At 38.3% G+C, this 17,716-nt stretch overlaps 1 protein-coding gene across 1 annotated transcript in view; it reads left to right on the plus strand.

The window, feature by feature from the left end:
• Nucleotides 1-17,716, plus strand: part of LOC145996465 (PDF receptor-like) — a 327,859-nt gene that overhangs the window by 208,901 nt on the left and 101,242 nt on the right. Inside the window, exon 5 of the mRNA XM_083132955.1 lies at nt 6,906-7,009. Coding sequence (XP_082989081.1) covers nt 6,906-7,009 — 104 coding nt within the window. The remainder of the gene's footprint in view (nt 1-6,905; nt 7,010-17,716) is intronic.

Raw genomic sequence — 17,716 nt, forward strand, 5'->3', positions numbered from 1 at the left:
TCTTCTTGAGGTGTACAGGTACTAACTGGGACTTGAAAATATATGTGGATGAGCAAAGGGTCTATCCTAAATTGTAGCAAACTTGTGCAAACCTACATGCAGAAACCTATACCCTGTCCCAGCTAACTGTAGAGCAGGTCCTCGCATATCGACAGAGTAGGAAGAGGAAAATCGTGTGGTGAAAGCGCAGCGTTGTCAACTGTACGGTCCTAACTGTACATGTACGGACGTACGGTCCAGACCTTAATGCACGGCCTTTCAAAATTTGCTCTTGCAGTTTTATCCCTAATATTTCCCTCAGAAATTCTTAAACCAATCGTACGGATCTGGAGAGCCCTTTCAAAGGTTTGCAACGCTGCATAGCAAAGGAGGAAATTGAGTAACTCCCGTCGCCCATTACACAATCCCGTTTCTCTCACTGTTCATTGGTGGAGCCGTCTCGCGTCACTACTTGCGCAGAGACTTGTTCTCGTTCGCCCGGTCTACAGTCAGCTGGTACGGAGTTTACTACTGCATTTAAAAAATAAAAACAAACTAAGGTTTTCATTTCACTCATGTGATAATATTAGTTTATCCAATCCATACCAATCCAATTATAAACATTAATTTAACAGAGTCTTGCTTTAAAATATTCAAACATTATATTAGAATATTAAAATACCTGTTATGGAATCACAAAATACAGGTTTTTCGAATATTTTTCTTACAAAATCAATGGAAACTTCGATTTGTTTTTACTTACAGGATAACTCGATTCCGCGATAGTGTCGCCCAGCATGCTTGCGAACCCGGAAACGACTCGGTAAATTATATTCAACCAATACTTTGCGATACCGGTATATCAGTATCGGCTCAGCCTTACATCAAGGAAATTTCATTTCAGTTCTGTTCTTGATGGGGGCTTATGCCTGTTGTTCTGTTCCCACTGTGGTGTGTAGGTCTAGTCCCAAGTAGCATCTTCGTTCATAAAATGAACTTAAAAGGAACAAATCCAGCTTCCAGACTTGATACAATGAAGGATTTTCGTCTTAACATACACTGATCTTATGCCAATATCGAAAGCTTTTGAAATGTTTAATAATAACACTATTAAACCTTGTTTCTATGTTAAATAAAAAGCTCAAAATGCTGACCGGGGCACAATTTCTTGTAAAATAGCATAATACAGTAAAACTTCTCAATAACGGACACGCCTGGGGAAAAAAATTAATGGCCGTTATTAAGAAGTGTCCGCTATTCAGAAAAAAGTGTAGGATGTTACACAATAGGATAAGCATATTACAGTACGTACTTTACGAACATAATGTTGATGACTTCAACATTTTCCTTTAAAGTCAGTCGTTTGCGTTTCTGCGACATCGTAGCAGAAGTGACACACATTTCTCAAGACAACCACAAAGAATACTGTCTACTGTCTGCACTTTTAAAAAGAAATACGTTCGGTGTAACATGAAACAATGCGCGCTAGTTCGAAATACTGGCCATTGTTGTGTCGAATTCCAGGAATTGCGACCGTTTTCTTTCAGGCTGTTCGTTATTGAGAAGTTTTATTTGCGTTGGGGAGGTAGTTTTCAGTGTCCGCGTCCGTTATTAAGAATGTCCGTTATTGAGAAGTTATATTGCCATTAAACCCCATGTATTTCTGCCGGGGAATTTGAAAATGTCCGTAATTTAGAGGTGTCCGTTAGGAGACGTTTTACTGTATAAACGTGACGTTTCAACTTTCAACAAGATCTTGCTCAGAATCTGACGCAAATTAAAAATGCATTTTAATTTGGTTCAGAGTTTGAGGAAGACCGTGCCATAAGGTTGAAACGTCGCGTTTATATTATGTTATCTTACAAGAAAAAAAATTATTAAAATACCTTCAGTAAAATAAAATACCAATGCGAACTTCTATTTATACTCGTATTTGTAATGGATATTATTAAAACCTTAAAATAGCATAGTGCCCCTGGAAGGGATAACAGTGTGTGTAGTCAAGACTCTGTAACCATCTCCAAGATCTACACATTAAATTCTTTGTCATTTTGTATTATATTTATACCTGTAACTATACAATTTAGGATCCTAGAAAGCGACTACCTCCGTGGAGAAATGCTTAGCACATCGCGCAACGAAGCCATGGACATCCGGGTTCGAATCCCTGTCTGGGCATGGGTGTTCTTTGTGAGTGTTCATTCATCAATTTTATCATATCATCACTCATCCTCATTTTCGCAAATTAACCAAATGTGGCACAAAAGCGAAGTAAAGAAAACCAATGAAAATCAATCAAACAATAAAATAAACCAAATCAATCCATCAATTTAAGTTTCTAGTCTTTAAAAGAGTGTGCTTGTGTGTGTGTGTATCTGTCTATCTGCTTGTCTCTCCCGCCCTCTCTTCATATACGAGGGCTAGTTTTTTTCAACCTCGGATGGCGCCGCCAGGTGGCCTGTGAAGCGCTAGGAGGCGGGGCGTCACGCAGCATTTTTGGCCTCTACCCTGACATCACCACCATCACTGCCAAGGCCAACGCTTCAGTTGAAGCTGAGCGTCAGGCGCTTACAGACGTCCGCTACAATCGACTCTCCCGCCAAGTGCGAGGTGCGTAGTGTAATACGATTTCTACAGGAAGAGGGGCACAATGCAGCGGAAACTCACCGTCGAATGAGCCGTGTGTACGGTGAAAACTTTCGGTGTAACGGCGTGGTTTGCGAATGGTGCAGGAAATTTCGAAATGGCCGAACGGACGTTCATGATGAAGGTGGTCAGGAACGGAAGTCTGCGGCTAGCTCAGATGAACTCGTGCAGCGTGTGGATCAAGTGTTTCGGACGAGGCGTCGGTTCATGGTTTCGGAACTGTCCGAAGACTTTCCCTACAGTCCAGACCTGGCGCCAAGTTACTTCCACCTTTTCCTGGCGATGAAGAAGTGGTTGATTTTTTTTTTTATTTGATTTAGTTTATTTTACTTCGCGTTTTGTGCCTCTTGGCTAATTTGCGAAGATGGGGATGAGTGATGAAATGATGAAATTGATGAATGGACATTCACAAACAACCAAGCCCGACCGGGATTCGAACCCGGGACCCTTGGCGTCGCAGCGCGATGTGCTAACCACTCGGCCACAGGGTCGGGCAAGAAGTGGTTGAGAGGACGGCGCTTCCACACCAATAAGCAGCTTCGGAACACCGTGCAGACCTGGCTCAATAGACAGGCAGAAGGTACTGGAAAGATGGTGCATCGGTACGATAAATATCTGAATCTTCTTGGTGATTACGTTGATAAGTAGATTTTACTTGAACGTAACTTTGGTCAATAACTCCATTTTGCTAGTCACTGTGGTTTTGATTTCATGCCCTATCGGAGGTTGAAAGAAATAGCCCTCGCATTATTGTAACTCAAAGCCTGAAAGCAAAAATACCACCTAATTTCTGGAAACTGATTTGCCCACCATGAAATATGACTATTTCTGCTTAACGAAGCATGTCAGTTGACTAACATGTATGTTAGCTCAAACCGAACTGGGGCGAACCTCTGGAAACAGAAACGGATAATTACAATTATTTGCTTTAATTTTCAATTAGCGACATCGTCCCGCTTCGTACATTGATGTTCGCGACGGGCAATGAAAAACAACCGAACGAGAAAACAAGGTTTAATTTTTTTGTGCCTATGACGTTCATCTTGTGGTTTCAAGAGAACATGCTCACGCAACACTCAGAAACTGCAAACAGGAGGAGTTCGCAATACGCGAAATGTATGCTAACATGGCCAGGATGTATTTTATTTGCAAGTGAAAGGAAAAAAGAGATATTGGTTTCTTTGAGGGTAGGGTTGGCAAGGTAATTTACTCGTTACATTTTTTACGTAAATTACGCGTAATTTACTATTAATTAACTCGCGTAAAGAAACAGTTTTTACGTCGATGTAAAAACTAATTTCCCTCGAAAATTAGCAACGTAAAAACTATATGTTTTGAACTTTATTTTTCTTACATATTTCAGCACAAAATCATTATTTCCTGAAGATTGTTATGCAGCCACTTCACGCCCTCACCCTCACTAACATATTTTTAAAAATAGAACTGTTCTTTCACATATATATTTTTTTAAAATATTGAGAAACCTGTTGATGTATACGTTTTGCACTATACTCTGTCCCAGCTAACTGTAGAGCAGGCAAACGAAATCAAGTCTCTGCGCAAGTAGGGACGCGAGACGGCTCCACCAATGAACACGTGAGAGAAACGGATTTGCGTGGAGTTGGGGAAAGCGACTGCCTTCCCAGGAGCGTGTTCTGCTTCGCTCTGGCCAATAGATTTCCCTCGCTTCTCTGACGTTATGCGCAGCCTTGCTCCACAGTTAGCTGGGACAGGGTATAGTACTTGTATTTATAACATAACATTACGATTCACAACAATTTATTTGGATTGGGTTTCAAAGTTTTTAGCAGCAGATTTAAATTCATTTTTCATGCGTATTATACGCTTGCTTAAGCTAATTATGATGTGAATGTGGCGGTTTGTGAAATTTCATTGTAAGAGCACGCACAAATTCAGAAGGAAAGTTTTTTAAAGCCTTTGTTTCGCTTTCTACCACTGTCAACTGCCATACATAACAATAACCATCGCAGAAAACACGTTTTCTTTGTATTTTTATGTTTCATTCTTTACGTTTCATGTAGAAAAACGTTTTTTTTACACGTAATTGCAGAACCCTGGTTGTGGGTACTTACTATACGTTTACTTTTATATTTTTTGAAAAACAGAATGCTTGCCTTGAAAGTTCAGAGAGGGCGCTATATTCAGTTCTCAGTGTGCATTTTTCACTCTGGTAAGTAAACAATAAAGGAACGGTCACGCGGACTAGTGAATTGAATGAAATTAAGTTGAACGATGGTTTCTCAATAGATACTATGTTCTAGTACGTATTTGTTTGCATTTACAACCTATGTTAATCTCTCCTGAAGTCATTTCTAAAAAGTTATTTTTTCACTACACAGTGTTGGCAATTTATATCATCTCAAAGAATTGAGCATTTACAAGGTACGTAATTGTATTTTGAATTCTATGATTAATTATGCATGTATTGTTATTACACTGCAAGAATATTTTCTAATGTTTACGAAGGTGAAGCTATTACATACCTGACTTTGCAGTTACCTGGATATTTTAAGAAAAGAAAACGCAGCAAATCACGTTTTGATACAATGTTTTTATCACCATGTCTCAAACTGTTATTTCTCATTAGTGTGGCAACGTCAGTGTTGCCAAGCACATAAACGTTAAACAGTTTTACATAGACAGGAGATAATCGTTATTAAACATGAACTTAAGCATGTATATTTGAAGTTTAAATTACATAACAATTGAAGACTAAAATTGGTAAACGCTGTAAGTGCCACAATAATTCAAACACCGTTTTCCACGTTAAACTGTGAAATGTGCCATGCTTTATAATGTGGTAAACGTGAAAAGTGGCTGGTAGCCCTCTAAGTAGTTCAAAGGGCGTGTAAAGAGGTCACTAGTGTGCACGTTCTTACGGGCTGATGTGCGGAACGATGCGATTTCCCAACACTTTCGCTTTTGGCACTTACAACGTTTACCACTTTAGTCCTCAATTAGAAATTTTACATTTTCAACGAATTTAAGAGAAATGAATGTGTGCTGTGATAAAGAATGAGAAAATTAAAAGGTAGTAATACTATTTATTGCAATAAGTTTTTCGAGTTTTGTGCTAAGATTTGCATAGATATGCTACAGTTAAACTAACTAACAATACTAACAATACCGGGTGTTTCATAAATAATTTAGGGATTTTAAAATTTATGGCAAGTAAACTATTGAACTTACGTTAATGAAACCAGACCAGAGCGATCGTGGAACGCACACAGTTTGTGCTTGCATGTTTTGTTAAGCTGAGAGTTCATATCCCTGCAGCTAGGCGACACTCAAATCATCCACATCACTCAGTGTTTTGTGCAAAGTTTTGGTCCTCAAGATCACCGGACCTTACACCGTGCGACTCCTTTTTGAGGGGTTTCGTCTCAATAATGTGGCGTGATATTGCAGCCCTAAGGAAGCGTATCATCGCAACGATGCGATGCGAGTGCGATGTGTACCGTGTCACCCGTGCTGCACACATTGAACATTTCTAGGTGTAAACTAAACTGAGTTTCTCGTTCTGGACTGGACTTCAATACTTTACTTGAAATAAATTTATGTAACGCCTCAAGTATTTATGAAACACCCGGTAGTATGAGTAAGTACATAACAGAGCATTGCACTGGTGTCTTGGCCCAAGGAAATAGAAATCGCACAACCAGGAATATAGAAGAGAGAGGGAAAGCAAGAAAGAGAAATAGTATAAGTAATGAGAGAAGTAGAATGATAGGAAGAAAGAAAGACAACTATTTCTATTTTATTTCACGTCGCTTTTCTAGCTCCAGGGTTAATCGCGACGATGGGAATAAATGATGATGTATTTGCGATGGGACAATAATAATGAGACTTCCATGCTGTGACCAGGGTTCAAACCTTGGACCTCTGGCCTCGTAGCGCCTCGTAGCGCCTCTCTCAACACCTTTGGTATTTTGGCCCAATCAGCAAATGCCATGTGCCTATTGACTGCTGCATATGATCCTTAGTAATTCAACCAACTTTCTCTTGGATTGGTCAGCGTAAAGAGTTACGAAGACAAAGTTCACTACAAGTCATGGTCAAGTCATTCTTTGACCATCGTCGATTTCGTCATTTCATCATTCATCGTCGCGATTAACCAAAGAGAATCAAAACCAAGAATATATTGACCAGAAGTAGGATAATATACATTTGGTACAGTAGCTCAACTTACACGTATATAGTATGTGAATTGTTAATTCATGAGCAAATAGAATTAATGTTTCTTTCGCTCTTTCTTTCAGCACAAGTTCCTCATTGCACAAGGGTCAAGGACAATGGAACTAATCGGTCTCTCCTTCTCCCTCTTCTGTCTTCTTCTGGTTATATCCTTGTTCTACTACTTCAGGTAAGTTAAAAAACTTCGTTAATGTTACATAAATTATTAAGTAGCTTTTAAGATAACTAAAAACTTGTTACAAAATTCAAAAAGACAAAATTTATCATCGTGATAGTTGTGCCCGTTCGTGGAGTGACATTTTAAACTTAAAAAAAATCTTCCAGACTTTTCTTTGCTACATTCATGCAGTAAGGTAATAGATAAAGTTCTACCCTGTGCAATGCACGGTGCCATAGGAGGATAGGGGAGTGGCCACTCAGGACGTGATCAACACCGCGTTTCGGCTACCTGGTAACTTAAGAGAGGATGGGCGAGTCCTGGAGCTGCTACATGGCATTTGTGAGTGCCCATAATATCGTCAATCATCCTCATCGTCGCGATTAGCCAGAAAAGCAACGCTAATTAACAAATCCAATCCATTAAAACTGAGGAATTCCTATAAGGCGGGTACAGAATCCCCAACTCAATAGTAGGAGAGAGAGTCTGCTGTGGAAGAAGGCTCTGAAGAATGATTTGTAGAAAAATACTTCTGAGATGATAGACTTAAGCCTCATGGTAATTCAATTATATTTTGATTAGCGTGCAGTCCTTTGTAGGTTCCTTCTTGTGAAATATCTTGTCATACTGTAGTTCAATGATGGTTAAAATTGTGGAGATGTCTATAATTAGTACCAGTTTGCTTTGTTGGCGGAATTAATTAATTATCCCTGCAGTTAATATCGTTATTCAAACTGCTCCTGTCATGTGCCGTGAGCTTTGATCTAGTAAGTGGCAGGGATGGTTTTTGGCTTGTTGACTTTGCTGTTTATTCTACAGTGTGAAGCAAAAGTCAGGTTACATAGCAAAACAAATACAGTAAAACCTCGTTAATCCCAACTAATGGGGGGTAAGTTAACCTGTTTATCGAAAGTCCGGATTAACTGAAATAACCTAAAAGAACAGTAAAACGTGCATTTAGCAACAAAACACGTTTATTATGGTATTTGAAGGTTATAGGCCTAAATACACTATACAGTACAGTACAAAGTCTGTGGTAAACAGAATTTCATCAGTGGTTGACTGCCTTTTCTTTGGGAAGTTCTCTTGTTGACTTCTAGCTATATTTAAAACCTTGCACTCTGCTTTTTTTGCCTGTCCGGATTAAGCTAAGTCCGGCTTATCGGGGTCCGAATTAACGAGGTTTTACTGTATATGGATACAAACATGCACACGATTCATATGTAATGGTTACAGTTACAGTCCATGTACAATATGTGCTCTATCTTCTTGAATATATGCTTCAATTCGACACTCCAGCCGACCAGTCTGGCATCGTAGAGTTTCTTGTTTCGAATCCCGGCCTCCGCATGGGTGTTCTTTGTGAGTGTCCCATCATGATCACCACTCATCCTCATCTTCGCGATTAAAAGTGGCAGAAAGGCAAAGTAAAATAAATCAATCAGACAATATTAATCAATTCGATGCTCCCAGTTGTATTTTGGATATTTTTGATTCTCTCTTTGAGGAGGTCCAGGCTCTTAATTTTCTTAGCATACACGATGCCTTTTACGTGTCCCCACAAGTAAAGAACCAGGGGAGTTATGTCTGTCGAACGTTGTGGTCATTCGGTTGTATAACATGACTTTTGATCCACCCTGTTGAGAATCGAAATAACAATTACCATATGTGTGTTCCACTTTCGTCGCAAACTGTTGAATTGTGGCTTCATGCAGCCATGATCGAGGCCAATTCTTGTAAGCTTACGGAATTCAAGCAGGCGGGAGGGAGATACAAGCACAGACATTCGTGACTAAACAGATGGCGCAACGAACGCTACGTGGTCGATATTTCCTTTGCAAACGACAAATAAAATTGTCCGCAAATATGGCGGGCGTGCGCATCCTGACGTCACATGAAACCCACCTATACTCCGTCCCAGCTAACTGTGGAGCAGGCAAACGAAGTGACGCGAGACGACTCCGCCAATGAAAACGTGAGAGGAAGGGAATTGCGTGGAGTTGGGGGAAGCGACTGAAGTTACCAGCCTGTACATCAGCGTGTACTGTTACGCTCTGGCCAATACATTTCCCTCGCTTCTCTGAAGCTTTGCACGGCCTTGCTCCATAGTTAGCTGGGACAGGGTGTATACCCAAGACGTAGGATTGGATAAGGGCCATTCCAGAAAAGTGGTCCTACTACATGTTAATAACAAAAGTGAATTAATATGAAAATTATTGTTGTTTTTAATTGCATAAAGGTTTAGAATTTTGTGAATTTGCACATTTTACCAATAACAGTTACTAGCATCTGCAACCTATGTGCTTCACCGACAAATCAAGTCAAAATTTGCTACATTTTTAATGCGTCACACACGTAACGCACTTTTGTTATGCTTTTCATGTATTCAATTCAACCCATGCCATCGTACTTAAGTTTTCATTTGTTAGAAAATACCATAAAGTACTTCAAAAATCAATGAAATCAGTTAATTATCAATATTTTCATCCAATCTCATGTCCAGAACCTTAAATCCGTATCACGCCAGAGGCGTGACTCGAATCCGGAACCCCTGGCGTCATATCACAATAGACTAATCATTTTGCGAAGGGTTCCAGCTGAGGCGCTGGAAGTAACTCTTTGCAAGCTTATTACACCGGCGACCTTCACTGAATCTTTAAAACTCCGGTGACACGAGAATCGACAGGAAATCAGTTGAAATAACGTAACGTCAGCCTTATGCAAGAATCACGGTTAAGAACAGGATGGAACTCGCCAACGGCTTTAACGATCGTAAATTTGAATCCCCTATAAATAGATCGCATTAACAGAGCTCCCCCTCAGTTGTAATCCGAAAGTTATAGAGTATACAGTTGTGGTCTCAAAGTTATAAATTGAATATCGGTGCTACGCTAGAGTTAGAAGTGGGCAGGTGGTAATTTTCGTTCAACCTTCGGCTTCGCCCTCACCCTCACACGCCCTCACGACTCGCCTTTCGCCCTCACCCACACCCACCTTCACCCTCCCGTCTCGCCATTCGCCCTCACCCTCACACACCCTCACACACCCTTACTCTCACACGTCTTTGGATGCCCTCATGAGGGTCGACCTCCGAAGGGTGACCACCTCTGGTGGGGAGTTGCACTCCTTAAAGACATTTTATTTCACGACCGTGCCTTATCATCCAAATCAGCGGAGACGATCTTCCAAACAGGAATCTACAGGTAAACTAACATCATTTCTATTATTACCAAGATCCTGCCATGTCCAGTCCATAGAAATATTAAACAGTGAATGATATTCGTGTTTTCCTTATTTATCAGGGGCCGAGTCCCCTTGCATGTAAAACGTACCCCTCGTATAAGCGAGTTGCTTTAGGCTGGCACAGCCTAAGTTCGATCCCAAAAACCCGTTGGGGTTTTACACGAATTTTGTGTGTAAAATGTCACATACGTAATGCTGGAATGCCCCATTAAGGCTATTGCAATGTCGGTGTTTGGCTCAAATTCCTGAGGAAGACATTAAAAAGTAAGTATTCTTCTTCTGCCAAGAAACAGCTACGATTGACCACGCTTCACTCAGTGGAGTTGTTGTTGAGTTGGTGTTTTAAGTCCACTTTATGCACAGTAAGGCTAATCGGGACTGGACCTACAGTTTAAAGTGGGATCCGAACCACTTGTGCCTCCACCGCGTATCGAACCCGGGACACCTTGATTACAAGGCGGCGACGCTACCACTGCGCTTCACTCAGTGGAAATATTACCGCTCGGACCTAGATCTTGTAATGGCTTAGTTTCACTTGGTGTCTGCGGTTCTTCAGACACAACCGTTGGTTTGAGCGTCGTGACTTTTTTTGGTGTTCACTCAGCCGCAAGGAAGACTCGACTCAAAGGCTTCCAGCGCGTCTGAGCACATCCCGTCTCCAGGGAGATTGTTACGGACTGCATCCTATTAACATGGACCGCAAGTGACGGGGATTAAGCATAGGCACGTGAAAACAAAGGAGAGTATAACAACAAGAGTTTCCGCTCGCAGTGCTTAGGGTAAGGCGTTGTGGGTACCTGAGCTCGAATCGTATACAGTAAAGTCTCCATAATTCGTATCCCGATAGTCTGATGTTCCACATAATCCGAGTGAAAGAAAAATACTTGTTGGAGGCGGCAAGTAGAACAATAGCCAGAGGCAGATATCACAATTACAACCTAACTCTTCTAAAACATTTCTCCATATTAAAAGATCAGTTATTAAAGAGACACAATAACATGACAATACACTAGTATTAACTAACCAACCTACAGGTCATTTATTACACACATAATTAATATATATTTCTTTAATGTAAATAACTTCTATCCTTGATTTATCCTTGTTTATTTTATTTCCATATTTTATGTAATTTATAATATATTATATCAGTATCTTATATATATATATATTGTACATGGTGGCAAAGATCTGAAATACCGAGTGTAAAGAAAAATACGTTGTGCATTGTACTTAATAAATGAAATCTTGTATTCATGTAGGCTACTTTTGTAGATAATAGTTAGATATTTCATTCCACTCTCTTCAATTAACATGTATTATTATAACTCGGTTTGTTAAAGTAGAAAGAACTATTGTTATACAAAAACTGTTAACTGTTGTATACACATATAATTTAGCGTTGACATGTTTTATGTTTATTTACATTTCTGCACAATAATATTTCTTAGCAAACTGTAAATTTACAAACGCAAAGCAAGAAATGTAGAACACTGTAATTGGGCATTCGCCTGTTGTGTTTAGTAATAAATAAATAAATATTATTATTCAATTTGTGAAAATAGTATTAATTCGCTTCCCTTAGGAAGCACAGGCAAAGCAAAGAAAATGTAACGATTATAGTACAGATTGGAACACACAGGTTGGTACATAACCACCATAAATGCATCATTTGCTTAAATGGCGTTAGAATATAAAGTACGTCAGTAAATTCAACATCACGTGTGTTGCCTAAGAAGAACTTGCTATTGGAAAAGTGCTATTGAATTTCACTCATCGCACATGACGCATCGTAGAGAATCAAGTATTGCAGAATTTTGTTGCCCGTGACTATATTTGTGCAGAGAAATTGTTTAATCTTTGCAAACCAAATCAAAGTTTCAATTCTAACTCAGGTGATTATACTTAATCAATAAAATATACTCCTTTGAAAGATGCCACTCGCTACATTCAGACGCAATATTACACAGCACTACCCCTACGCATGTTTTCGAGAAGTGCGTGACTGTTTCAATGTCGCTTGGCTTTAAGAAAATAAACATTCGAATGGGAGATGAGAAATTAATCGTGCAGTACCACGTTGTCTCTATATATAGTATGGAAAAATCGTTCAGGGCCACCTCGCAGTATGTGGAAAACAAAAACATGGTTAATACAGTGTTGATACAACGTGCCAACCAATACCTTACACTATTGATTGATTGAGTTTATTTTACTTCGCGTTTTGTGCCTCTTGGCTAATTTGCGAAGATGGGGATGAGTGATGAAATGATGAAATTGATGATGGACATTCACAAACAACCAAGCCCTAGTGGGATTCGAACCCGGGACCCTTGGCGTCGCAGCGCGATGTGCTAACCAGTTTTTTTAACCACTTTTTTTTATTTACAATTTTTCTTTCATACAGTACTTTTACAGTTTTTGTATAACAATAGTTCTTTCTACTTTAACATTCAATCAGAACCTTTAAAAAATGTGCCAATAATATTTTTATTTTATCTTGAGACACTTTATAATATTCCTGTTTAATATGTATTAAAAATTGATCATGAAAATCTATACCTTTATATATGCAGACAAACAATATATAATGTCCAATCATCCATTGCACGTTACGCAATTTGGTACATGGAAAATACTAAAACGTAGGTAACATTATGTTATGCACAGTAAATGCATTGGGATGGGTGCGACAAATTTTTCCTAATAACACACACAGATATATCCATGTTTCACGTGTCCGTATGCATTCACTTAGCCAGTGTGAAATCGAACCATTTTGTTTACACCTACCACATAGTGGGTCTTGTAACAGTTTTAATTTATGTAATTTCTCTTCCGTCACCACTATATCCTGTACCACACAGTACCACGCAGATTTTACCAAGGGCAATAAATGTAGTGCTTGAACATTGCTCCATATCTTATGCCAGGGATAGGTTGGTTGTTTAATCATTATCTTGCAGCTAGGCAGTGTTGCCAAACAACGTGACTTGTATAATTGAGATACTTTTGGTATTTCAAGAGTTTTCGCTGAAAGTAGTATATAACGAATGTCTAGCACTGATTCTTGTAAATATTTATAATGCGGTGTCACTGTGGTCATAGCGAACGAAGACTGCAATGGTATGGTGTCCAAAATCTGCTTAAGTATCACACCCGTTAAACTGTCTGGGAAGTTTACTAACATTGACATATCTGCTTGTACGCGGAGAACTTGGCTTTTTAACTCCTCGTGAGTCAGGCCAAGTCCCCCGCACCGTACCGGTACACACACATTCTCGTGACTCACCCGCAGCATTTCGTGTGCCCAAACAAACCAGTTTATCGCACTCTTTATCTGAGCAAAATCCAATTTCCTCATCGGAAGCACTCGTGCCACAAACCAGAGCTTTGAACTCGCATAAATATTTACAAAGGCTACCCTGGCAACCAAGCTAAGGGCACGCAGTTTGTTTTGTTTAAGCACACTTTTCAGGCCAGAAATACATGTTGAATAATTTTGAGCAATCATTTCTTGTGAAGAGTGGGTAAAATGTATTCCAAGTATTTTCAGTGCATTTACTTTTTGAATTTTATCGTTTTGATACGAGTGGTTTGTAGCATCTAAGTGCATCCAATGAGTTTTATTATAGTTAAGCTTTAGGCCAGCCACAGAGCTGTATTTTTCTATCACATTTTCAAGTATTTCCATATCTGTCGGCAATTTCACAAACACAGTGACATCATCAGCATAACCTAATAATTTTATCGTTGTTGAGTGAATATTTAACCCGTGCAATTGCATTTCAAGTACCTTTAAAAATGGCATTAACGCTACACAAAAACTTATCATAGACATGGGATCACCTTGTCTTACACCCCTTTGTATAGGAAATGTCTTAGTCAAAAAAACATTGATTTTTACACACGATTTGGCATCAGTATATAAACTCTTAATCGCATTTACAAATTTTTGACTACAACCCATCCTTAAGAATACAGGATATAAAAACTCGTGCTGTATAGTATCAAAAGCATTTTGAAAATCCAATGCCACTATACCATGGTGACCTTGTATGGTCGTATGTCTATAACTAGTTATGACATCACGAATTGTTGTAAAACAGTAAAGATCGATCTATTATTACCATAACAGTATTGATGGACACCGATCATTTTTTCCATATAGGGAAAAAGACGACGAAGTAAACATCGTGCAAAAATTTTATAATCCGTGCACAACAAGGATATAGGTCTATAGTGTTTTACTATCGTAGGGTTAGGAACTTTGGGAACCAGGACGATTACACCTGCATTGCTCGTCCTTCCAAAGCAGTGTTGATTATATACTGGATTTATCCAGTCTGTCACAATATTACCTACAAGTGACCAAAATCTTTTATAGAATTCTATGGGAATACCATCTATTCCTGGCGATGAGTTATTCTTCATTCCTAGAATCGCTTCGTACACCTCACCAGCTGTAAAGGTCTTTTCAATACGCAAGTTATCATTAACAGAAACAATTTCCGGAACTTGTAAAAATATTTGGTCGTGAGCTGTATCACAACTCGTTCCTTGAAATCTAAAGTAATAAGAGCGGTAAAAGATTTCCTTTATTTAAGTCGCATTAAGCTACTATGTTCAGAATTATCTTCGTCTATTATCTTATGAATCGTTTGGCGTTTTCCACGATTACGTTCATGTAAAACATGACTAATGTTGACCATTTCAAGAGTATCAAAAGGTAAAAGTTTACTACGTATTTTGCACCCACTTCTTTTTTGCGCGTGTAATTGCAACAATATTGCCTGTACTTGTTTAATGTTCTGTTGCACTTTTCCCCCTCTTACCCCTTCATCAGTTAGCTCTCGCAACACTTTATAGTAAAAATTGTATTTATTATTCCAATCCTGGTTCCGTTCTCTACTATATTGTCTACAAAATCGTGTGATAGCTGGCTTTAGATATTCATCCCACCACACCACTCGGACACAGGGTTCGGCTATACCTTACATGAATTTTTGCTGTTTTTTTAAATTCTATTTTCCACAATCAAGTCTTAGCATAACATGTGCTTGAAAATTGTAGAAAGTGACCGGTCTTTCAGAAAGACTTTTGGCAAAAAATAGATGATGCTTCTGAAATATCTCTTATCATGTTGGATTGGAGCGTTCTATGTACTGCTACACAATCTTGCAATAAACAACCCAGAAAATAATGGCGTTCTAAATGAAAACCAGAACCAAAGATGAATCTCTATTTTCATTTCATTGCAGTGCCATCTTATGTATTTTCAACAACTTCCAGAAGCACTCGTACATAATGGTATTTCCTTTAAAAGATAACAGATGTAGCATTACGAAATATTTGAATATGTACATCCTAAATAATACATATGTTTGAAAAATATTGTTCTGCCTTTACAGTAAATGGAAAAGTTTATATTTTATGATGCATGCTATTTTTAGTTAGAAATTCTTCATCGGCTTTATAATTTAAGAACATTATGTCAGGGGATCTTTAATTTTTAACCTGTAGCGTTGTTTTTATTGTTACAGGACTGGCGTGCATTCATGTCGATTATAATCATTGTTAATTGTTCCCATCATTTACTTGCTATAATAATACAATTTAATGAAGATTTATATTACGTACCTGAAACATAAGAACATGGTAGTCGTCAATCATTTATTTTATTACAATTAATGATAATATTTAATTTGTTTGCATTAACATATTCAGCAGTTACTTTTTCAACATAGCTGAAAGTTACTTTTTAAGTGAAAATGACTGTAACTGAGTTACTTTTTATGTGCCAGTGTCTGTAACTCAATTATTTTTAAGAACGTGACTGTAAGTTAGTTACTTTTTAAGTGTGAGTGACTGTCACCGAATAATTTTTTAGTACCAGTAACTGTAACGGAGTTATTTTGTAAGTACCAAAATGAATAGTAACTGAAGTAAGACTTGAAGCTTTCCTGGCGACGAATGATGAACAGATTCTCTCGGACCATCGACCAGGTGAGTTGTGGAAATGTGCCCGAGGTAATCTGTTCATGAGTAGTAACTGTAACTGATTTACTTTAAAGTAAGTAACTGTAATTATAATTCAATTACTTTGTCAACCAGGTAATTATAACTCAGTTACTTTGTCAACCAAGTAACTATAACTCAGTTACTTTTTCAACCAAGTAACTCGTCGTTGCCTTGTAATTAAGAGTTCCCGGGCTCGATACCCGGTGGAGGCACATACTGGTTCGGATTCCACTTTAAACTTTAGGTTCAGTCCCGATTAGCCTTACTGTGCATAAAATGGACTTAAAAAACACAAAATCAACCAAAATCAACCAAGTAACTATAACTCAATTACTTTTGCAAACAAGTAACTATAACTCGGTTACTTTTTCAACAAAACAACTGTAACTCAGTTATATTTTCAACGAAGTAACTATAACTCGGTTACTTTTTCAAGCAAGCAACTATAACTCAGTTACCTTTTCAACCAAGTAACTCTATATCTAAGTTACTTTTTGAACCAAGCAACTGTAACTCAGTTACTTTTTCAACCAAGTAACTCTAACTCAGTTACTCTTTCAACCAAGTAACTCTAACTCAGTTACTCTTTCAACCAAGTAATTCTAACTCAGTTACTTTTTCAACCAAGCAACTGTAACTGTTACTTTTTCAACCACGCAACTGTAACTCAGTTTCTTTTTTAACGATAACTCAGTTACTTTTTCAACCAAGCAACTATAACTCAGTTACCTTTTCAACCAAGCAACTTTAACTCAGTTACTTTTCAAACACGTAACTATAACTCATCAGTTACTTTTTCAACCAAGTAACTCTAAGTCAGTTACTTTTTCAACCAAGCAACTGTAACTCAGTTACTTTTTCAACCAAGCAACTGTAACTCAGTTTCTTTTTCAACCAAGTAACTATAACTCATCAGTTTCTTTTTCAAAGAAGTAACTATAACTCAGTTACTTTTTCAAACACGTAACTATAACTCATCAGTTACTTTTTCTACCAAGTAACTCTAACTCAGTTACTCTTTCAACCAAGTAACCCTAAGTCAGTTACTTTTTCAACCAAGCAACTGTAACTCAGTTACTTTTTCAACGATAACTCAGTTACTTTTTCAACCACGCTACTGTAACTCAGTTACCTTATGCAACCAAACAACTGTAACTCAGTTACCTTTTCAACCAAGTAACTATAACTCAGTTACTTATTCAACCAAGTAACTCTAAATCAGTTACTTATTCAACGAAGTAACTCTAACTCTGTTACTTTTAAAAAGTAACTTTCCGAACACTGATGTAAAGTTATTTATTTTATGGAGTTCCAACTGAACAATAAATGTGCGTGCTCATTTAGGGACACTAATGGACATCGAGTGGGTCGACTGCTAAATTTCTGACGTTATATACATTCTGGGTACACCACGAAGAAACATTTACACAAGTTGCGAAACATACACGAAGCTTG

This window comes from Lepisma saccharinum, chromosome 12 (genome assembly GCF_977018435.1).
Source record: "Lepisma saccharinum chromosome 12, izLepSacc3.1, whole genome shotgun sequence".
In the NCBI taxonomy this organism is placed as follows: domain Eukaryota; kingdom Metazoa; phylum Arthropoda; class Insecta; order Zygentoma; family Lepismatidae; genus Lepisma; species Lepisma saccharinum.